Raw genomic sequence first — 24,060 nt, 5'->3', positions numbered from 1 at the left:
ATTATTGTCAATCTAGATGTTTTAAAAAATAAATGTAAACTTTTTTTATATCATTTTTTGTTGTCTGTGCCTTACAATGCTCAGTCCACCACAGTCTAACTTCACACCCAAACAGAGTTCCAGAGAAAGCGGACAAAAAATAATAATGCAAGAATGGAAATATCTTATATCTCCAATACAGTTACATTTACAGTACAGACCAAAAGTATCTCATATTTTGCACTAGACTAGATAGTGCAATTCGCCTCTGTATTGCGTGTTTCTACTGAGTGGATGAACACACCACCCTCCTCTGCCTCAGCGTTTTGCAGTCACAGCAAGGCAATGAGCAGGTTGTCAATCATTTTATAAATAAACCCTTGAGACAATTGCTTCGCTTAAAAAGTATATACGCCACTCAGAAATGTGTCAAATTCGATATGCTTTGAAAACCACCTCCTCCAAGCGCAAAAACTTTTTTTCAATAAACTGTGCCAAAACATACCCTTAGAAGACTTTTTAGTTTACATTCAGACATAAAATAACAGTGATGCCAGACAAGCAAAGCCGTAAAGGAAAAAGAAAACTCAATAAGCTCATGTAATTGTAACGGCGTGTTTTTTTATTGTGTTAATTCTGGGCGCCTTGTTCTGGACGGTGTGAGTCGAAATTACAAGGACCCTGAACCCCTCATGGAAATAACCGTGGAAGAGGCAAAAGATGCACATCTGACATTGATCGTTTTTTTAAGAGACCTGGTCAAAAACAGAGGAAGAGTTCCAGAATTAGAAAGGAGGAAAGAGAGGAGGCCAAGACGGGGGTTAACTGCCTCTCAGATCTGTGCTGCACCACCAGAGGTAGGGTGTAGGCAGTTTCCCTTGGGAAAGAATGCAGATCAAGGTGTGACCCATCTCCTAGAGAGAACGTGGCGCAGGACCAGCAGTGGTGGAGACCCATTGAGGTGGACACCTTTCGCGGTGAGCGGAACCAAGAATGAGCCGCAGTGGGACAACAACGGAGGACATGGAGCCATGCCACTGGAAGATAGAGGGACATGCCACCAGGACGCAAAGCAAGAAAGGGAAGTGGGATAGATCAGCAGTGGGGTGTGGTCGCGATGCACGCCCCTTTGAGCAGTTGGACATTTCAAATGGAGAAAGGAGTTTTTGTGTTTGGTGGAGCATCAGACTCAATTCAGGATGGATTTATAGAGTCTCTGTGTGACAAATTGTAAGTAAACTGTTCTTCCTCCATCAAGCTCGGTCAATGTTTTTTGAAATCGTCACCTTTCAACATAATGTCATTTTCAAGTAAAAAGTCTCCGTTGCTTGAATGACCACTTAGTTTCTCTTAAGTACCAAATACTTTCTCATGCGTGTGAGAAACCAGTAGCCAATTACTTATTACATTTTTTCCAAGGCCCCTAAGGGGCTCTGTAAGGTAGAATGCCTGTGGGTAAATAATTTGAAAATAAGTGAAAATCTCAAGTTTTAAGGAAGCGGTCGAAATGGACAGGTCAATTTTTGAAGGAAGAATAAAAATTATGGGGCAAAATGTGTAAGGAGGCTCTTTACTTAAACTTCTTTAACTGAACAGTCAAAAGGAAACAATAAAACACACATACGACATGTCCTTAGATTATAGAAGTTAGATTTATTTTTAAGAAAATTGCCAATAGTACAATTCAAAAAACAGTATAATACAAAATTCCACATTTTACATTTGCTTACATTAACTTTTAACTAAATAGTAAACATTTTTCTTGTGTTACTGACTAACACAATAATCTGTTTACTCTTCACGAACTCTTCTTTTAAACATTGTCTGTGAGTATATATAGTCCTCTGCTGGGTTTTCTGTGATTTTTGGTCTTCTTAATTGTCCTGGAGTGAAATCCAAGGCTGCATAACACATCTCAGTTTCCCCAAAACCCTGCAGAAAACATTTATTAGTGTTTAAGATTAAATATTCACTCCAAAATATTGTTAAAACCGTTCCCAGTGGTCTTTTAAACATGATTATGCTGCTTTTAGCCTAAATTAAAAAAGACCTGTGTTGTTTTTTTAGGACATAATATCTGCAGAGCAACAGGAACTCATTAAAAATTCCTATCTGATTTGTGGGTGGGACTGTTGGCGCTGAGTAACCATGGAAACCCATTTCATGAAGCTCTCTGCATACTGTACTTGGGCTGATCTGGACGTCAAATGAAGTTTAGATCTCTGCAGCAATTTGCAGAAAGTCGGTGATCTCTGTGCTCTGCACTTCAGCATCCACTGACCCCTCTCCATCAGTTTATGTGCTCTACCACTAGGGGGCTGAGTGGCTAGTGTCCCCAAAGTCTTCCATTTTGTTATGACAGAGCTGACAGCTGACTGGAATATTCAGGAGACAGGAAATGTCACGTATGGATTTGTTGCACAGGTGGCATCCTATGACTGTTCCATAATGGAATTCACTGAACTCCTGAGAGCGGCACATTCTTTCGCAAATGTTTGTGCTTGATACCTGAGTGCTTGATTTTACAGACCTGTGGCCAAGCCAAGTGATCAGGACACCTGATTCTGATCACTTATATGGGTGAGAGAATATTAATGGTAATATTGTGTATATGCTTTAAATTTCCTTCTCACACTGCCTCACAACAATTGCAGAGCACCCCCACCACTGCATTTCAACTCAAGAGCAGCACAGATGAACTCATTTCATTTTAAATCAAACACCTTTGCTATCCTAACCAAATCCAGAACTTTAGCTAAAAGGCTATTCTTGACAACAACAAAATATAATTAGTAAAATAATTTTACTTTAAATTAATAGTTAATTCAACACAATAGGTTTAATGGAGGATTAGTGAAAAACATGTAATTGTGTTCTCTGAACTGCTCAAAAATTGATAGCTGCAGGCCCGCTTGAGGTAATGTTTTTGTTAATTTATTTATGAAAATAGATTATTATAAATGTATTACATAGAAACATGTGTTTGAACCTCATTTGATCTGTACCAGATGGAACCGGCAGGTATGCCTGTGACAGGTGCATGCCTGCTTGATTGGGGATGTAGTTCAGCTGTGTCTGCCCATTTATAAGGAACAGGGAGTGAGTTGACAGAGAGTGGCTGCCTGCCTGCATGGTGATGCTGTAAGCGGCTGGGCGTGTGGCACATGTCATGAGCCACTGCGTGTTCTTTACCCACCCTTTTTATACATTTTAATGTGTTTTAGAGTGGTGCTGTATTTATGGTGTGGCTGACTCTGATTTCTTTTTACTGTTGCATAGGTCTGAGTCGGGCGCCGGTGCGTGTGGTGTTGGTGAGGTTGGCCTCTTTTGGCAGCGTCGTCCTCACTCCAGTTCCCTCACTGTATTTGTTTATTTCCCTTTTAGTGTGTAGTGGAAGTTTCTTTTGCACGTTTTTCTTGTGTGTGTGGATTTGTTTTCAGCACGGAGTGGAGTGAGGTGCTATGCCGCGTACTGGCTTAGCCCACGGCCTCTCCCTTCCCTCCCCTCCTGCACGGGCGGTCGGCTCAGCCTTCCTGTTTTATTCCTGCCCTTCCCTTTCATTGTTTTATCTGTGTACTGCTAATCGGAGTAAAACAACACTTTTAGATTTTAAATTGTTCATTAAATTAAATTTTTATAAGCTTTTATTGTCTCAGCCATTTTTGTTTTGGTGGCTCCACTCTGCACTGATGGTACCTTGGTCACACAGAGCTTGTTTCGGAAGAGAGCCTACCCTATTTGGCAAAAGTGAACGCTCACTTATAATATATATATAACGTTTATTTACACCTAATGCTTTGTTTTGGGTGAAATGGGCCAGAGTTTTTTTTCCCAGAAGTCTGGACCAAGCATGCAGGTCTGCTTCAGAGTCCTGCTTCCAAATGAATGTATGATTTTAGTTCAAGAATATGTATATATATATATATATATATATATATATATATATATATATTTTTACATCAAGATTACATCTTTCTATACTGTACTACTTCCATTTTATTTTTTTGTATTAAATAGTTTAGTCTATTCCAATTTCCACAACATTCAAACTCTAAAACATATCTTTACTTTGTTACAAAGTTTGTATTTTTAAAATATTACAAAGAAGTCAAATGTTTCAATTGTTTAAGAATGTCTGGATTATACCTACCCCATGGTTTGGTTGGTCTTCAGCTGATCTAAGCTGTTCAGCCTGGCTGGACCTTGCAGCATCGCCTAATAAATACATACATGAATGAATTAATGTATTGCACCAGTGATTCTAGCACAGACTGGGTATTATTCATGAAAAGTGCAATCACACTTGCAAGAGGCCATGTGTTCTCTCAGACAAAGCTGGGCAAGTGACAAAACAAACCCAAATCACTCTTAGTGGTTCCTAAGGTGAGGGCCAAAATTAATGGTGAACTGGTTGGGTGAAGAGAGGAATCGGGGAATAGTTTTAATGTAAAACGCTATGCGCTTAACTGGAATATTTAGCACTAAACATATAAAGTTTGAAGAACTAAATCCCAATTTATGACCCCAAAGGGGGGTCACAAGACTGCCAGAGCTTGTCTCAGTTGCATACTTTAGTTGTTTTTGCAATACTGGAGGAAGCCTGAGTGCCCGGAGAACGCCCAAGCACGCTGAACATGCAAATTCCATGCAGAAGGGTCCCAGCCAGGATTTGAACTAGGACCTTATTGCTGTGACAAGAGTGCTACCCACTGCACCAGTGGTTAGCTGGTGTTTCGCTTTTGCGTGAGATGTTGGGGTCTTAAGGTAATTCAATTCAATTTTATTTATATAGCCCAAATTTACAACAGCAGTCGTCTCAATGGGCTTCCGTACCGTATCAAAAAGGATCATAAATAAAGGGAAGAGAAAAATAAATCTATCTCTGGAATGTAAGCACTCCTATTTGGTCTCATCAAATTGAAATGCAAAATTCAAACAGGAACAAAAAATGTTTTTTGTTTGTAATTGCAAAAATGAAATAAACAATTTAAGGTCATTGCATTTTACAAATCTGTGAAATAGCCAAGAGGTGCAAAACATCTTTAAATTTAAGATACAACAACATCAACAAATCCCAGGAAAATTGAACAAATACTGAAACACAACAGCAAATCGCGGAACAAATTACAGAGTCCTAAAACACAAAAGCAAATCCAGGTGCAAATGACAAATTATCGAATGACAAAAACAATCTGTCACAAATGACCAAATCCAGAAACACAACAACGAAAGCAGAGACACGGCTTCTAACAGAAAGCTTCATAATACAAAACTAATCGTGTATGATATTTTAAAGTTATTTCTTACTGTTTTCTTTATAAATGCATGGAAACGCTCCAAAAGCATTTTTTTAAATTGTATTAAAACTCTAAGAATTACAAATGAGATGCAAAAACCTTACATTGCTAAACATTGTTTTAATTTTTACTGTAGTAATATAATAAAAAAAATGCTTTTGGACTGTTTCATGTATTTATAATGTCCACATAAGGAAAAGAGTGATAAATAACTTTCTGTTAGAATCCGTGCTTTCGTTGTTGTGTTTCTGATGTGGTCATTTGTAACGGGGCTGTCTTTTGTAATTCAGTATTTGTTCATTTGCAGCAGATTTGCTGTTGTGTTTTAGTATTTGTTCATTTTTGCTGGGATTTGTTGTTGTTGTATCTTAAATGTAAATGTGTCTTGCACCTCTGGGCCACCGTTAATTTGTTTATCACAATTATATTCACAAATACATTTTAAAACTACAATATTCATTCATTAGTTTAAATATTAAATACTTCAAATTGTCTTCTATAAAAACTACTTTGATCATAAGACACTTACTATGTATAGTTTCATAGTTTGGTAATTACATTTTTTATAAATTATTTTATATATTCTACTAATATATTACTAATACTAACTTTTGCTAAACTAATAAAAATTAGTTTAGCAAAAAATTACGGAAGAATAACAAGAATTGCTGTAGTGGATAGCAGTAATACAGAGCTGCATGGTAACATGAAGAATAAGTCTCATGATGAACTTAAGATGTGCTTATGTTTCTGCACATTTCCTCCCCAGTAAAAGAGGTGACCTTTGAAAACTTGTGAAAAGGAGAAACCTTCAGCTGAAAGTATCCACACATGCAGTGGAAGTGACCGCACCCTTGAATGCAGCCTCAAGTCACTTTGATGACATGAACAAGCAAAACAGCAAAAACTGAATGTGTATTTGCCAAATTAACAATGTATTTCAGTTTTAAACATATTTCTGAAAAACCATTTAGAACAGATAGTAGATGCAATAAGAATAATGAACTCACCTTTGCAGAGCCCGAAAACTCCTTTTTGCCTCTTCCTTGCAAGAAATAATGCAATATTTGCAAGTATGCTGCAGGCTAACAGTGTCCCAAATATGCTGATATGTTGTTTAGCATTGGTACACAACATGTCTTGTGCTGAAATAAAAAAAAAGGAGAAATGCTATGTTACATTTGCTCATGTAAACCAACTAACTAAAGGTTTGCTCAGTGTAACTAGTAACAGTTGGGGTTAAGTTTAAATAAAAGGATTATAAGGAATCTTTTAGTTAATTTAAATAACAGTGATAATTTATATATTCTATCCTAAATTTTTTTGGGTCAAATTTCTTAAAGTAAATTTGTATTTAACTTGTTTAATATGGTGGACTAGGGTTAACAAATCCAAGAAAATAATTATAAATGTGTTTTCATGTAGTGATTTTGTGGGACTGCAATTTCATTTTGAGTTTTTCAATATCCTTAAGGAAGGGCATCCGGCGTAAAACATTGCCAAGTTTACCATGCGACTTGTTCGCTGTGGCGACCCCTGATGGGAGAAGCCGAAAGAGGAAGAATATCCTTAACATAAATAATGATAATAATAAAGCAATTTCCTTCACACATACTATAAAAATGGATAAGCAGTGCCTTTGATGTGACGAGGAGAAGGGCAGGAACAAGCAACTTAAAACACTAACAGACAAAAAGAACCGCAGAGCGGGAAACCAACTGCATTTACCATCAGCTGGAGACCACACTCTCACATGGTTTCCTGTTTTTATAGACTGTACAATATTTCACAGTTGAAACATTTCAATTTTCTTAAATTTAAAATTTCATGAAAGCATACATGTTAGATAGTAGAACATACCCATCTGCACTTTGGTTCCTTCACCAAACATGATTTCTCCACATGAGACCACAGCACAGGTGTAAACGCCACAATCGGAGAAAGTCTGTATGGTTTTGGACAGATTGTAGACACATCTCCCTTCTCGATCATCACAGCTGGGACTGGTTGCATGAAAGATGTCTGCGGGAGATTTAGATCCAGCTTTGTACCAGTAAACTCTGCGTTCTCTGGCACACAGATTCTTTTCAGACAGAACTGAACACTGCAGATTCACTGTGTTTCCCAGCAGGACCAACTCCAGTTTTGGACTCGGTTTCACAGATCCAGATTTCAGTTCATTTTTAGGACCTGTGAAATGCACCAGAACAAATTTTAATTAAAACAGTTGTTTCCAATGTGGCATCAAAAAGCACAGAAGAACATACTTCACCTTTCACAAATAAATGAATCCCATTGATGAATTCCATGTTGTATGAAGAACCTGCCTGACAAAAGTAAGCGGCTTCATCTTCTTTGCTGACATTTTTTATTGTGAGAATTAATTTATCATCATTCTTTTTTACAGTATAGATTTTTGAGTCGTCAAAATGTTCATTAAATTTCCCAAAACTGCTCTTTAAAATTGTATGGATCACATAACCATATTGAAACTTATACCAGTACATCAGTGCCTGGTCAAAATCCTGAGAGGAACATGTGAAAGTCACATTATCACCAAGTTCTGCCTCAATCAAGGGGATTTCTTCAGGAAGCTCCAGGGTTTCAATCACAACTGAAAAAAAGGAGACAAATGACAAATTATGGAAGACAGGACAAAATCATGGTTAAATGCTTTTTATGTACATTTTTTTCTGGAACCACATTGAACACTCACATACTCCCCCTAGAAGAATGAAAGTAGCCAGCCCTCTGATCATTGTGGCACATCAAACCACTGTTGCTCAACTGATCTCCCCTCTCTCAAAGAAACAAGAAACTCAGCCTGAAGAAACACTAGAGAAAAGAAAAGCCTGGTGATTGGCTGACGGGCAGAAAATCCACTTCCTTTAGTTTAACAAAGACCTGTGATTTTGCACTGAAGGTAGCAAAACAACCTCTGTTTATAATTTTGATCAAAAATAAATGTAATTCGTAGATAAGATCCATAATCCATTACAAAAATATTATTTTTGTGAAATTTTATGTGTAAGTTATTACTAGATGGCTTTCATTAAGATTTGTCTCAGCGCAATTTTTGTTACACTTGCGTGAAAAAAAAGATTTTGCTTAAAATGTAATTAAAAATCATTTGAAAACAGAACAAAGATAACAAATGCGCTACATTTGCAGGACAGTCAAATGCACATCATTTTGTCTGTGACAGATAAGGGGATTAGGAAGTGGTTATATATTTTAACAGGAATAGCAGTTGCAATGATGAGATCATCAATGCATCTTTGGTGTTGCGGTTAGTCCAACCATCACTCGCTGTTTTTGTGAAGTTTGGTTGTTGCCTCTGTACATGTGTGAGATTTCTGTTCTTGGGCCTCTCCCCACAGTGGAAAAACATGCATGCTTGGTTGATCGCTGTTACTGAAGCTCCATTTAGAGTAAATGCATGGTCCTTTGGCTGAATGTGTTTGTGTGTATGTGTGTGGTGGTGGTGGTTGTGGGGGGTTGCAATTTGAATTTTGTCTTTTCTTTTTATGGCTTGAACTTTCTTTATTTTAAAGACAAAATTACAACATTTCACACAAGGACAAAGTGCACAAGTAAGATGTAGTTCACCAAGAGGACGAAAAAAAACCCCAACCCCATAACATCCAAAAAAACAAAACAAAAACAAGAAAAATAGAAAAAAATAAATTAAAAAAACCCAACAAACTAGCAAAACAAATAGATGCCAAATCTGACAGTTATCCCCTATACTTACATAAATGGATACAACATTACAAAACAAAGAGTTTAGGTTTCTAGAGCTGGAGATGTCATTGACCTGCGTCTTCAAAATAGTGAAACCATTTATTGTTGTAGCTTGAATTTTGTCTTTTCAAGTGTTTTTATCTAAGTATTTGAGAGGGGCAACCACTAAACTGAATCCTTTCATTGTAACGTTCTCTCTGCTTTTCTTTTAAAAACCTGTAAAAAAAAAGAATTTGCTTTTAATATGATTATTATTCTAAGAAAAAAATACATTCAGGTCTGAAATTTGTGTCAAATGAATTTATTGAAAAAACTGTAAAAGTGAGCGGTTTCAGGAAAACATACTTTGTCTTGTTTTTTTCATTATAAATAATTGTTGTTGAAAGGTTATCTACTGACAGACCTCTGGAAGTCAAAATAGATATTCTCTCTGACTCCAGACACTTTTTCCTGTTACCCTGTTGGGGAAGATAACGGATAATTGAATAAAATGACTGTTTATGAACAGCAACACTTTGGTGGAGACCCAACAGGCTATGCTACCTACAAGAAATATGCACAAATAAGTTATGGATTAAAGGATAGCCTACTTTTTACTATACCTTTCTTATATTCAGGGGTGTTAATGCCTCCAGTTTTGGTTGGGTAGAACAAAGCAAAACCCTACACAGCTGTCAACCCAAGTCAACCTGTATTTGTACACAATGCACCACCAGGGGGATTCGTGTGATATTTGAAAGCTGTTCTGCCTGTGCTGTGTTTAGAGCTTTTCAGACTGAGGAGGAGGATGTGACTACCAAACCAGAAACCACTCTGTGGGATGAAATCTTTCTTAATCTGTTTAATCCCGACCACAATCTTCACTTCATGAAAGTCCCGCATTGGAAAGAAAAGACGGTGGCGTGCCAGTCTCATCTAGAGAACTGCAAACATTTGATATGTTTCCCCCCACTTCTCTTCAAAACTGCCTTAGCATTTGTCTAAATATCCAACTGAAAACCTTTACCTTGTTGAGATAATCCATCAATTGTACATGTCTGTTATTTCAACTGGTAATTGGGACATGTTCCCGGGGTTTTCTACCTTCCTGTGTCCTATTCACACTGAAGATGGTCCAGCTATCATGTACCAATGCAAGCCAAGCCACTGGGATCCTTATATGGTTCATTGATTTGCCCCAGTACACTTCCATATATGAGGTAGAGCAAGCTCCAAACATGGGAACTTTGGAATTAACCCTTGTTCATCTTTTCCATGTAAAGCAGCCCCAAAACATGATGTGTCCACTTCCATGTTTTACTGCAGGCATGGTGTTCTTTGGATACAACTCGGCATTCTTTCTCATCTAAACACGACAAATTGAGTTTCTGACCAGATGACATTCTCCCAATCCTCTTCTGGATCATCCAAATGCTCTCTAGCAGACTTCAGATGGGTCTGGACATGTACTGGCTCTGGCAGGGGGAATCTGAGTCCTCCCCTGCATAGTGTGTTACTGATGGAGCTTTGGTTACTTTGATTTCAGCTCTTTGCAATTGTGTCATTGACCAATTATGGGGGCTGTGGTGCAGTGGTAGAGCGGTAAACCTCTGATCAGAAGATAGCAGTTTTGTTTAACGCCCTGCCCGCTCATGTGTCAAAGTGTCCTTGTGCTAGACAGTGAACGCCCCATTGCTCCTGGTGGGTACAGACTAGCACCAGTATTGAGCGGCAGAGCTGAGTTGTAGAGACGAGCAGCTAAATCTTAAGGGGAGCACATATGCATCTTGCAGTTCCCTTAAGGCTCGTTATGGCCACCCGAAGGGATGTCATTCAAAATGGAATGTACAATTGACATGCTTGTGGTAGTGTGTCATTAAGTATTTGTAAAGCTAACATAAGTTACAGGCATTTATGACATATGGGTGATGTTGAATGAATACTGCACATGGGGTGATATGTAAGTGCCTGTTAGACACCCATAGGATGCCCACACAAACTTTGCTCTGATTGTCTAAAATCCTTGTTTTTAACAGTCGGGCAGCCTGCTATTTGAAGCCTGCAAAGAGCAGGCTGCTAATTGAGATATAAAAAGCTATTACTTAGTCATTCAGAATAATGATTCTACTTTTTTAACACGTTCTCGTTAATCCAAATTTTTTTATTGCATTTTTTCTTTATTGCAAGTTATAAAGTGGTCAATGAGATGCCTCGATAAAAGTTTTCAATGTCAAATGTTCAAAACGTTTGATTGATAGATTCCCTAGAAATGATGACTTTGAACAATTTGGACCAATCACTGCTTACAGGCATAGTTTGGCTCCAACATGGCAGCATCTGTTTTGAGAAAAAATGGTGAATGAATTGACTTAACATGATTGTTATCAGAAGTAAGCCATTTTCTTTGGATGACGTCACACTCACTCAGTCCAGTTCTCATGTACAGCCAGTGCTCTCTTCATGTTCGTAGAAAAGTTGTGAACGAACATTTTAGCTATATAGGCTCACTGGTTGGTCTACGACTCTTTCGTGCAGGCTACTTGCGCCCCCAGTAGGTATGACCATTTTTCAGCTGCATCTAGTTGTAAATGCTGTTGAGACAAATACTTTAGTCCTGTCCAGGGTTGAGGGGTTTGCTGGTCCCTGTCCCATCTATTTTAGATGGAAGTGGGATGCACCCTGGACACAGACAGAGAGACACACACTCACTTTTGACTTGACTTGACTAAAGCTCAACAACAACACTCTTTGATCCCCAGTGGGCAAGATCAAGAGTACCAAAATGAAACAAAAAAAATTGCACTTTGCTTTTTGATTCAATACAATACCCTATTTTCAGTGACTCTCTCTGATATCACAATATTTCTACCCTGACATCTGCAGTTCTTCATTTGTATATAACTCCACCACATGTTGTCAAGGTATGAGGTTGCAATAATATATTTGAACTAAATACAAGCTCCTTTTAAGCAAATGTCCTAAAAACCTCACTGTTATTTAGGGGAAGCCAAAGCATGTGAGTTTATTTTTGAAGTTGTAGGCTGGCATGATTGTATTTGTTAACACAGGCTTCATCTAAGCCACTTACTGTAAAAAAAACAGCTGCAGGTGCAACTGCCTTGTGCAAAGAAATAGCTGAACACAGCATGAATCTCACAGCTCAGCACTTTTAAGTGCACGTGACTTTGTTTGAAGCTTTTGGGGTCTCAGGTGCTGACATGCAAGCCTTCAGCAGCAAAATAACATGCTATGTTTTAGTAGGGAGTCATTTTATTTTATTACAGTCAAAATTATTGCTATTTGCTAGACGTTTTCAAAAAAGAAAAAAATCCCTCTGCAACAGAAAAACACATTTTCATGAAACACGGCCTTAGGGTGTTTTCAGACACATTTAGTTCACATAAACCAAAGTTCATTTCCCCCAACAATCCAGAACAAATGTTCAGTCTTAATTTACCCACGTGGACTCTGGTCCGGGACCAGGAACCAACCGCTTGGTTTCCAGTTAGACTGAGCTTCTGCTCACTAAGTTTTCTCAGTCTAAATAGGCGCTTGCCCCCTTATTGTCAAACAAACAACATTTGGAAATTCTGAAAACATACAGACAGCCAAACATAACCACAAGAGCGCAAATACAAATATTAATCTGACAAAAAGAAAAGATTTTGTGAAGATTAACAATGGATGCCAAAGGTTCAAATGTTAACAGCACAACATGGAAAGTGTTCCTTTTACATTTTTCACTCTTTTTTTCCTTTTTTATAATTGCAGCAAAATCAAGGAAGTCAATTATATTTCTCAATATTGTACATCGAGTGCCCCATCAGAGCAGGGATATAAAATAAGGGACAAGTGCAGACGAAAAAGAATTCTTCCTAATATTTCCCACAATCCCTTTATCCACACTCCTGCTAGTTTACATCCCGTATTGTAGTTGGTTGTAACAACTACAAGCTTTTTTCAACTGCATTTTTTTGTCTACTCCTGATTCACAAAGATTTGAATAAAGATACACTCAAAAAACAGTTTTAATCTTATTATTCTTTAGAAGTGTCTTCCAACAGAAAAGTGCTAAAAATACACCAAAATCACCATTTGCATTACAACTCCCTTTTTTAACAGAAAAAGTGAGTTAAAAATGAAATGTTATGCAATAGGGGGGATAAATGGAAAAAAATGACTGTTTCTTTTATAAGTTAACCTTTATAAGTATTGTGTGGGGGGGTCACAGTGTGTTAACGGATGAGAGGCGGGAGGGTAAAGGGTGGGTTGGGTTTTTATTTGATTTTCCGTCTGTTTTTCTTTTTTTTTTTTAAAGCACTTTGAGCTGCACAATGTATGTGAAGATCCCTTCATTCATAAAGTTTGATCTGATTTGATTTGTTACAGTGGGGAGGGTGAAAAAAAGGCCCAGTGCATCCCAAAACAACCGGAGCAGCACTCTTAGCCAATGACTGCATTTCTTTATCACTGTTGAGCTATTTCTGGGAAAGTAGTTATGTTAACAAGTAAATTTGTTCCTGAAGGAGTCAGCTTGTATATAGAAGTACAAAAAATCTAAGCAGTTTAGAGTCTGTTTTGTCGCTTCATAATAATCAAGTATTTAAAAAACTGTGCGTCTAAATATAAAGTTTAACTTTGACTTATGAACTTATGAAAAAAAAACATGCATCCGCTCACTTTAAACACACAAAGTATTATCCGAAACTGTCAGCAGTATTTGGCTGACACACAGCCTATCATGTATATTTCCAAAGAAACAAAGAAACAATGATGACAGCACCGCTTAAGAGTCTCTTGACCTCTTTTTTGTGCTATTTTTTACAGCGCTAAGGTAACTGCTTATGAGGTTGTGGTTTTTGCATCAACAAAAAAATATGTTAACAAATGGCACACATGGTAAAAATGTTGTTCCAGAAGGTTAAACGACTTAAGAAGAGCAACAGCATTTTAGTTTGATTTCTTTACAAAACAGTGATGACATTTTCCTTATAGGTCATCATCTTTTACTAAAGTATAACATTCATCTAGATTTATCTGCTTTTAGTTTTTGCCAAGGCCAGGAATAATTACTTAAATCTAAAAAACCCTGAAAGTGTAAAAAGATGAAATAGTTCAAAAGCATATCAGTACAGTATTTGGATTATTAGCTTATTAGAATAAAATACAATAGAAGAAAATACACAATTAAATAATTATTGAATTTATAAATCTAATATGTAAAGCCTATTCAACAAAAGCAGAAGTAAAGCTTTTTCTGTGTACATATAAATCAGTTTCAAATTAAAAACTTTTGGAAGAAGTAGAAATTATTTCCTGATAAACAAATCATTTTTGATTTCTCAACAGCATTTGAAAAAAGGTACAAATGTGCTGAGTTGCAAAATTGCCGGAAGTGTATTTTTAGTTCATCAACCAATCATCGTGACACTTCTTTGCCGAAGTCGTTTAACTTGTCTTCTCTCTGAGTGGGTAGACGTCAGTCAAACAAGAGAGGTTTTGCTACAATGAGTGTAAGACTGGCTGCCTGCCTTTTTCTATGTGTAGTTGGTGAGTTACCCAGACAAATGCCAAACTGCATTTATTTTGGTATTGCTTGCACTTTTCTATATAACGTTGTCATTTCATTTTGCAAATTCAAGGTTGTTTTTTTCTGTTTTTTATTTAGCTGTGCCACAGACCCTGCAGCTTTCTCAAAAGATCTCCATTACTGAGGCGACCTTTGGTGAGAATGTGATCATGAAATGTACAACTGTTGGGTTGGAACAGCGAATGGTTTACTGGCATAAACTGCAGTTTGGTTTTATGATCCAAACTATTGCTTTTGGCAGTAGTCCAGACCTTCCTCTTAAGGAAGGGTTCAACAACTCTAGATACAGTGCCAAAAAAGAAGGAAATGAGTATTCCCTCGAAATAAGAAACGTCAGCAAAGAGGATCAAGGAACTTACTTCTGTCAGGCAGGAACATCATACACAATGACTTTCATTTATGGCAGTCATTTGGTCCTAAAAGGTAAACAAATTGTTCACTTTACTCTACACGCTGTACTAAAACAAAAAGAAAATGTCAAAACTTGTCTGTGTCTAACAAGGATCCAATCTGGAATCTGTGTCGCCGGGAAGCAAAGTGAATCGGCAGTGTTCTCTTCTTTGGCAGCCCGAGAAAAACCCAGATCGGTGTCTGGGAGAACAGAGAGCTTACCTTTACAGAGCAGGATTTGAGTCTGAGCCAGACATCATTTATACAACCAGTTCCCGCTGTGATGATCAAGAAGACAAGAGCTGTGTCTACCATGTGTCCAAACCTATGAAGAACTCTTTAGATCCTGGCCTCTACTCCTGTGCTGTGTCTTCCTGCAGAGAGATCCTGTTTGGTGAAGATACTGAAGAGCAGATAAGTAAGTTTCACAATGTTTCATTTCCATATGTTACAATTACACCAGGGAATTATTCAGTGTCAGAAATAGTTCAGTAAAAATTCAATCTGATAACAACATTTCTAAAAAAAATAAGGTGGTCACAATGTGTCTGGCAGATGTAAAATACTCTTTTGGTGGCTTGTTAAATGAGGTTCATAGCTTACAATTTATGCAATTGCTCTTCATGAACCCAAAAAGTCAATTTCTATCAAATTTGTCTTCAACTGTTTATGTATTAATCTTTGTGTTGCTGCCAAAGTTTGAATGGGACTGGGACATGCCGCACACACTGGAAAACAAAAGAAGTCAACGTTTCGCTACATTCTGCAAATTACCTTAAAAAATGTTTTGATGTATTTGATGTCATCGTTCCTTTGAAAAATGGTTTTAAATCTCATTTTAAAAAAGCACGATAAGCAAAATGATTTTCAAAAGATACAAAAGGTTTACACAGCAATAAAACTGTAAAAGACACCAAACCATAAACCAAGCAAATGGAAACTTTGTCCCAATTCTCCTTTTTTGTGACTTTTTTTTTTGTTTCTATTTTAAACTCCTGGGCAAATGCGTAGTTGCCTAGTGGTGAGTGTCTGCCCTGAAACTGGGAGGTCATGGAAACCAGATACACACCCTGAACCAAAGCCTTATTCACAACTGCCCTTATGGGTAGATACAAGCCGTCTAGAGGCGGAAAATCGGGTTGTCTGCTGGCAAAAAATAGGCAAACTTGTGCAGGGCAAAGAGATGGCCCGCACCAAGTAGCACGGCCGTAGACCCCTTTTTGAGCCCATAGAGAGAAAACCTTCATGCAAATTTTTCTATGGCTATGCTGTGAGCAACCCATACACAGAAGGGTTGTATGATTTAAAAAAAAAAAATGTCATCCCCCAAGAGCCCATTAGTTCTATTGACGTGATGAGTGAATGTTTCTTGTTGGCTCCTTGCCCAGAAGGTTATCTTAGTGCTTTAAGTTTAAGTACTCTGTGCAAATCACAGGAAACATGGTCAATATTGTCCGAAATAGAGTAAATCACAAGAAATGGGAAAATGAAAATGAATGACATAATTTCTGTGTTGCTTAAGATACAGACAAGTCAGGTAATATTTGAAAACTCATGTTGGCAGAGCTAAGAATCTGATTCAATACAGTGACAAAAAGAGCCTAGTTTTGACCTCTTTTGCTCACAATCTGTGTCTGTTGAACTGCAACATAGGATTACAAAATAATTTTAACACAGCAGAAATGGAAAGCGGGTTAAAGTATGTAAGCCTACGTACTTAAACATGAGTTTGTGTTGTACTAATAAAACGTCTTCTATATGCATGCTATTGCTGGGCTTTAGAGAGCCATTTATTTTATATTACATCTTATCTCGAGTGAAATGAACACTGCAGAATTTGAAATGATCAACAATTCCCAACAGCACCCACTGCCTATCTTTGTGGAACAGATCTGTGCTTACATTTTTGAAGCGTTCAGTTTTTTCTAAAAAGCCTTTAAACTGTCCGATGTTTTTCTTTAATTGTTTTACCAGAGTGTACCTTCAAAGAGCATCCCTGTGTCCACCAATAAACAAAATGTAAAAGCCTGTGGACTAAAAGAAGGTCAAAATGTAATCATGCAAAAGAAATGAAAACTGTTTTTCAATTAGGTAACCCAGTGATTCCTGTGAAGGAAGTCTGGCCTGGCTTTCCAATAGGTCTAATGCTTTGCTTCAAAAGAAAAAAGCTGTATAATTTAGGCTGACAAATGATGTCACTGATGTTTATTGTTGCAACCACTTTATGGAAAGGATAAAATATTGAATATCCTTTACTTGTTATTCTATTGATCACAAACCTTAATGCCGTCACTGAAATTTGCACCAATATTATGATTCTTATTGTTTTCTAGACGGTTGTGAATCTTCTCCATCTTTAGGGTTTGTTCGTATCTAATTAAGGTGTTCTCAGCATGTGTGCTGTTACAATGAAAGCTCATTTCATCGTAGCTTAGGCTGAACTTTCTACAGCCGTGCTCCGATCATGTTATGTCTCAACATGCATCACAGATACAGTATTTCAACATATTTGTTTGTTTGGTTTTTTTATTGTATTGGAAAGTATTGTATAATTGGTAAAAAATGTACTTTCATTGCCATTTATTACAAAAAAACTGGAAGTCTCAAATGTTTTTACAAATAAAAATTGTATAAATGAAATCATAAAAAGTGAAAGTGGGCCAGCTGTGATGCAGAGGTAGAGCGGTCGACCCCTGAGAGGAAGATCGCTGATTTGGTTCCCGCCCAGCCTGCCCATGTGTTGAAATGTCATTGGGCAAGACGCTGAACCCCACATTGGATGAATGGGACTGTGACTGTAAAGCGCTTTGGGCCTTCTAAAAGGGTAGTAAAGCGTTAAATAAGTAGACGCCATCTACCATTTGTCTTTTAAATGTGTAGCATAGTATTAGTTCGGCTGCAACAGTTCTGTAAGTTTTGCTTTATTAAGTTGTTATGATGTGAAATGAGCGCTCAAAACGTCTTTCTACCCTGTCTTGGTTGTTCTGATGATAGTGATAACCCCAACCCAAAATAGACTAGAGTAATAGAGGGAAGAAGGGGACCTTCAATATTATAATGTTTTACCTGTTTTTGATTTAACAACTGTCTTTTTTTTTTAATGTGGATGCTTGAAATGAGTTATGAGCAGACTGCACAGTAAAGTAATGGGATGTGATGTTGTCTAATTCCAGGGCAAGGCGTGTGTCCGTATGTTCTCATACTCGGGACACTGCTGGCCTGCTGTGTCCTCGCAAATATCATTTTAATTGTGACCTGGAAAAAGCAAAATCCAGTTTGTGACAAGTGCAAAGGTAGGTTTTGGAAGACTTTTACATGTATTCAGACATAAGAACAATTAATCTTAAGCAGAGGAATTGAAACTAAAGCCACAAAAATGAATAATAATAAAAAGAAGTACAGAGTGTAGCCGGTTTAGCTCGTGTTGGTTTGCGGCGCCTTCCGTCCGTGAAACCAGGGTTCGACTCCGGGCTGCTCCCTGTTCCCTTCTCTACTTCTGTGCCGGTACCAAGCCAGGTGGCTTTGAGAGGGTTGCATCAGGAAGGGCATCCGGCATAAAACATTGCCAAGTTTACCATGCGACTCATTCGCTGTGGCGACCCCTGATGGGAAAAGCCAAAAGAGAAACAACAATAAAAAGAAGTACAGAACTCCTCACACTCCTTAGATAACTAGTACAACTGTGGCACTGTTTTTTTTTTAACGTCAAGAACCATCATTTTATCTGCTATAAGGAAAATGCTGCTCAGCAATTTTACAATCTCATACCACAATCAAATCGAAGACTGCAAACCCACACAAAGCCGCAGCAGCAGAGGATAGATTGTAGTCGTATGTCTCGTCGTGTGTCTTAGGTCAAATAAACCACTGTCGTGTGAACATTTTAGACATGTCCACAAAAATAGCATTTCAATTGCCTAAGAGCAGTTGTCACATTTTTTATGTTAAAAAATGTTTCCATAAGCAGTGGCTCAGGCAGTTGAGCAGGTCATCCAATGATCGTAGGGTTGGCGGCTCGATCCCCACTACCCCAGTCATCTGTTGTTGTGTCCTGGAGGCAAGACACTTCACCCTCCCTGCCTCCAGTGTGGCTCCAATGGTGTATCAATTCGTATGAATGTGTCTGTGATGGTCAGTGGGGCTGTAGGCACAAACTGGCAGCCACGCCTCTGTCAGTCTGCCCCGGGGAAACTGTGGCTCCATCAGTAGATCCATCACCAAGTATGAATGAATAATGGACACGTTGGAAGCACTTTGAGCATCTGGAAAAGTCAGTTAAATCAAATCCAATATTAATATTATTAATGAATGCGGAGTCCCGAAAGCACACCAAGATTCTCAGATCAGAACCTGATTAACAGTTTTAAAACAGTATGCAAACAACAAAGATTTTTAAATTAGATAAAGGTTGTCAAATATTATTCAATTTAAACATCGGAAAAAGACAAATGGACAAGTTGGATGTGATCTAAGGCTGCAGCTACCACTAAAAGCTTCAAAAACAAATGTGCTTGAACTGAGGGACAGGGAACTAGAAATAAAGTCTATTCCACCAGTAGTCTGATACTGCGAAATGATTTTATTCCAGCGCTATGTTTACACCGAGTGCGTTTTGCGTGACAAAATCCCGTCGGCCGCCTCTATTTGGATGTGCAGAAAATTCAAAAAAATGTTTCATAAACTTGAAGCCCTATATGCGTGTGGGAGGAGCTACTGCCAGATGTTTATAGCCTGATCGCTACATAGAGCAGCATCTATGTATATTTAAAAACGTGTATTTATAGTGCATGGGTGATGTGGATAGATCAGGTTTATTTTTATGGAAGAGCTCTACAAACGCATTGGTAATCACATCTCCATGTCTGGGTTCATGAGATCATTCAGAGACTTTTCCCCTTCGGTGAGGTTGACCATCTACTGCAGGAGCTGCAACAGCATGACGGCTGTTTTCAGTGGTACTTCTATCTCTCTGTGACCCAGTTTGATGACTTGCTGTCCCGAATTAGTCAGAGGAGGGACAAAACAAAAACTAAATTAGAGTCACTTTTTATTATTGTCTCAATTTAAATGAGAAAAAGTTCATAAAGTTTGGGAGGAGAAAGATCAGCTTCTCACCCACGTTGGTTTTGGACGCCACCCACCGTTTGCTTATTGAGCATGTCAAAGGCCAAAGTTAAGTCACTGCTTGGTTGACACGGTGCATCTTCTTTACCAAAGTTACATTTTTTAAAACTCTGACTGCACCACCCGAACCGCGCCCTGACGCTCAAACCACGCTGCTGCTAGACTGATGAGCTGCCCCAAAGCTCGCATGCGTCTGGACATTGACTTAACATTGAAACCACGTGAATCACGTTGGAAGGCAGCTTAAGAAATGTAAATATTGAAAGACTACATTGGCTTAAATAATTACTTTTTTTGTTATTTTTCTTAGATGGTAAAGCTCATACTAATGCCGAAAATGATGGACCAGCTGGGGATCAACAGGCTGACTTGGTAAATATAATTTAAACATCATAAAAGAAAGTTCCAACTTTCAAAAGAAAAGTACCGTTACTTGGTAATTAATAGCAAAAGTGGCTGTTACAACCCAGTTGATTATTTAGGTTAAAAAAAGCTCATACATGAGGAAGCTCATGTGTTTGTTCAGCCAAACTGATTGTTGGAAAGTTTAATGTTTCCTAAAAAGAAGGACATTTGTTACGTTATTAACTGATGTCAGTGGCAGTCTATCCATATCTCAGGTTGCTGAACACACATATAAATAAGATAATATGAAATGAAAAGTTACTAGTAGTTGTTGTAAAATTATTAATCTTTCCATTCCATTTTTTCCATTTCCCTTTTTTATTTTTTATACTACAAAGGCCAAACAGAAAGCTTACGATGAGCTTTATGACAGGTTAGACACAAAGGAAGGAGAGAAGGACTTGTACAGGCTAGCCAGACAGAGAGACAGAGATGGGAAGGACGTGCAACAGATAAGGGTGATTAAGGACAGAGATGGAAAGGTGCTAACAACCCAGGAGAGTGTACAGAAAAGATGGAAGGAGTATTTTGAGGAGCTGATGAACGAGGAAAATGACAGGGAAAGAAGGGAGGAAGATGTGGTTGTTGTGGAGCATGTGGTTGTTGTGGAGCAGGAAGTAGCAGAGATTGGAAAGGATGAGGTTAGGAAGGCTCTGAAAAGGATGAAGAGCGGAAAGGCCGTTGGTCCTGATGACGTACCTGTGGAGGTATGGAAGTGCTTAGGAGAGACAGCAGTGGAATTTCTAACAAGGTTGTTCAATAGGATTTTAGAGAGTGAGAAGATGCCTGAGGAATGGAGGAGAAGCGTTCTGGTCCCGATCTTTAAGAACAAGGGTGACACGCAGAACTGCAGCAACTATAGAGGAATAAAGTTGATGAGCCACACAATGAAGCTGTGGGAAAGAGTAGTGGAAGCCAGGCTTAGGAAGAAGGTGGAGATTTGTGAGCAGCAGTATGGTTTCATGCCCCGTAAGAGCACCACTGATGCCATTTTTGCTTTGAGAATGTTGATGGAAAAGTACAGAGAAGGTCAGAAGGAGCTGCATTGTGTGTTCGTAGATTTAGAGAAGGCGTATGACAGGGTGCCGAGGGAGGAGCTGTGGTACTGTATGAGGTCGTCTGGAGTGGCAGAGAAGTATGTCAGAGTAGTTCAGGACATGTATGAGAGAAGTATGACGGTGGTGAGATGTGCTGTAGGTCAGACAGAGGAGTTCAAGGTGGAGGTGGGACTACACCAAGGATCAGCTTTGAGTCCTTTTTTGTTTGCTATGCTGATGGACAGGCTGACAGACGAGGTAAGACAGGACTCTCCCTGGACAATGATGTTTGCGGATGACATTGTAACTTGCAGTGAGAGTAGAGAGCAGGTGGAGGAACAGCTAGAGAGGTGGAGGTTTGCTCTGGAAAGAAGAGGTATGAAGGTCAGTCGTAGTAAGACAGAATACATGTGTCTGAACGAGAGGGATCAAGGTAGAAGCGTTAGGTTACAGGGGACTGAGGTGAAGAAGGTGCAGGAGTTTAAGTACTTGGGGTCAACAGTTCAGTGTGATGGGGATTGTGGAAAAGAGGTGAAGAGGCGAGTGCAGGCAGGTTGGAGCGGTTGGAGGAAAGTGTCAGGAGTGTTGTGTGACAGAAGAGTGCCAGCAAGACTCAAAGGAAAGGTGTACAAGACAGTGGTGAGACCAGCTCTGCTCTATGGGTTAGAGACGGTAGCAGTGAGACAGAGACAAGAGGCTGAGATGGAGGTAGCAGAGATGAAGATGTTGAGGTTCTCCTTAGGAGTGACCAGGTTAGACAGGATAAGGAACGAGTACATCAGAGGGACGGCTCACGTTGCCTGTGTTAGCGACAAAGTCAGAGAAGCCAGACTGAGATGGTTTGGACATGTTCAGAGGAGGGATAGTGGATATATTGGTAAAAGGATGTTGGAGATGGAGCTGCCTGGCCGGAGGGCAAGAGGACGGCCAAAGAGGAGATATATGGATGTCTTAACAGAGGACATGAAGTTGGCTAACGTTAGGGTAGAAGATGTTCATGATAGAGTGAGGTGGAAAAGGATGATTCGCTGTGGCGACCCCTGATGGGAAAAGCCGAAAGAGAAAGAATACTACCATAATTCTGCCATATAATATTGATTGAGTTTCACCTCTTATAGTTATTGTGGTTTGTGTGGATTGGCATTCAGTGTCTAATTAGTTTACTAATGACCTATTTACAGTTAGACATTATAGTTTCTGCATCATGTTTACTTACAGCATTGGTTTATTTAATGTGTTACGATTGATTGTGAATACATTTCTTCATTCTGAACCCTACTAATTTTTTTACATAAACACTGCTTTATTTGGGACAATCCACACATAAGATGTGCAAATGTTAATCTGAATGTTTCAACATCTCAACACCTTTTTTTAATAATTTATCATTACTTTACAGGGTGAGGAAGATGACGGATTGCATTATGTCGCACTTGAGTTCTCCTCGAGGAAGTCAAAAAGACAGAGAAGCATGAGGAGGGAGTCCAAGGAGACCTGTATTTATGCAAACAAAAGAGATTATTAAAAGTTGTGTACTTGGAATGTAAATGTCGGATTTATGAGGATGACATCGATCCATTTTGTATTTCTGTATATCATCAGCCAATTGTCTATTTGAAAGGGGAGTTTGGATTTTTGCTGAAAGTGATCCTATTTTGAATATATTAGTTTGTTTGCCAGTGTCAATATTTTTTGGAGGATTTTATAACCTAACCTGTTACATTTACTATCTTTTTCTTGATTTTTAATGACTACAAAAGACAAAAACTTGATTTCGTAAGAAAGCATCTTAAAGACCCACTCTGATGAAAATGGTGTTTTAACATGATGATGTGGCATTTTTTCAGATGATGGAGGACATATATGAAGAAACTTAAGGTCAACTTCCATTTCTGAGAATTTATTCAGATCGTTGTTAATAAAAGAATCAGTTCGTAGAAGCTTGTGGTTGCGACATAGAAGCAACAGTCTGCAGGCCACAGGCTCCCTGCTCCACTCTATTCTAATGCATCCACTTGCAGACTAATAGAGATTTCCAGGGAGATCCCAAGGCACTTGCTGGTCAGTCTCTGCAACCTTAATGAGGGATCTGCCCAATAAGTCACCTCAGATGTTCTTTTCTTGATCTGGAGGAGCAGCTCCACTCCAAAGTGGACTGTCCCCCCAACTCCATCTGGATGAAGCTTGTCTGCTGGACTTTAAATATGTAGTTTTAAAGTTAGATAAATTAATTATTCTCTATGAGTTCTGGTAAAACGCCTGTCCCTCCTGGGGGAGGATCCCTCCTTCATGTGGACACACCTGAGGTTTCTTAGTATGTTCCGGAATCCGTTTTTTTTTTATTAGGAGTTTTTCCTTACGCGAAGGAGGGTCTAAGGGCAGGGATGTCCAGTTTAGTCTAGTCAGTTTGTTAGTTCAATTTATCATTTTCCTATTGAATTCTATGTATTTATGATCCTTTTGATTTCATGTTTTACATTTTCAATTACTGACATGAAGCCCATCGAGACGACTG

The 24,060-nt window shown here is 38.5% G+C and overlaps 2 protein-coding genes across 3 annotated transcripts; one reads left to right on the top strand and one right to left on the bottom strand.

Annotated features, from left to right (window-relative positions):
• Nucleotides 1-1,612: 1,612 nt before the first annotated feature.
• On the bottom strand, nt 1,613-8,035 carry nitr20 (novel immune-type receptor 20). Its single transcript, NM_001137599.1, is given in 6 exon segments — nt 1,613-1,911; nt 4,130-4,194; nt 6,287-6,421; nt 7,137-7,462; nt 7,548-7,890; nt 7,993-8,035. Coding segments are annotated over 3 exon segments (522 nt in total). The 3' UTR covers nt 1,613-1,911; nt 4,130-4,194; nt 6,287-6,421; nt 7,137-7,326.
• A 6,441-nt stretch (nt 8,036-14,476) lies between these two features.
• Nucleotides 14,477-23,308, top strand: LOC101171174. Of its 2 annotated transcripts, XM_020706394.2 has the most exons (7): nt 14,477-14,549; nt 14,668-14,724; nt 14,831-15,012; nt 15,092-15,397; nt 18,153-18,272; nt 20,414-20,475; nt 22,945-23,308. In XM_020706394.2, exons 3-7 carry the CDS (start codon nt 14,976-14,978, stop codon nt 23,068-23,070), a joined length of 651 nt encoding a protein of 216 aa, XP_020562053.1. In that variant the 5' UTR covers nt 14,477-14,549; nt 14,668-14,724; nt 14,831-14,975; the 3' UTR covers nt 23,071-23,308. The 2 variants fall into 2 exon arrangements, with proteins under 2 accessions (XP_020562053.1, XP_004073093.1); XM_004073045.4 differs by having other exon boundaries at nt 14,483-14,549; nt 14,668-15,012.
• Nucleotides 23,309-24,060: the final 752 nt, after the last annotated feature.

The sequence above is a fragment of the Oryzias latipes genome, chromosome 10 (assembly GCF_002234675.1).
Source record: "Oryzias latipes chromosome 10, ASM223467v1".
NCBI classification, from domain to species: Eukaryota; Metazoa; Chordata; class Actinopteri; order Beloniformes; family Adrianichthyidae; genus Oryzias; species Oryzias latipes.
The sequence above is the reverse complement of the archived record's forward strand: the minus strand, read 5'-3'. Positions and strand labels throughout refer to the sequence as shown.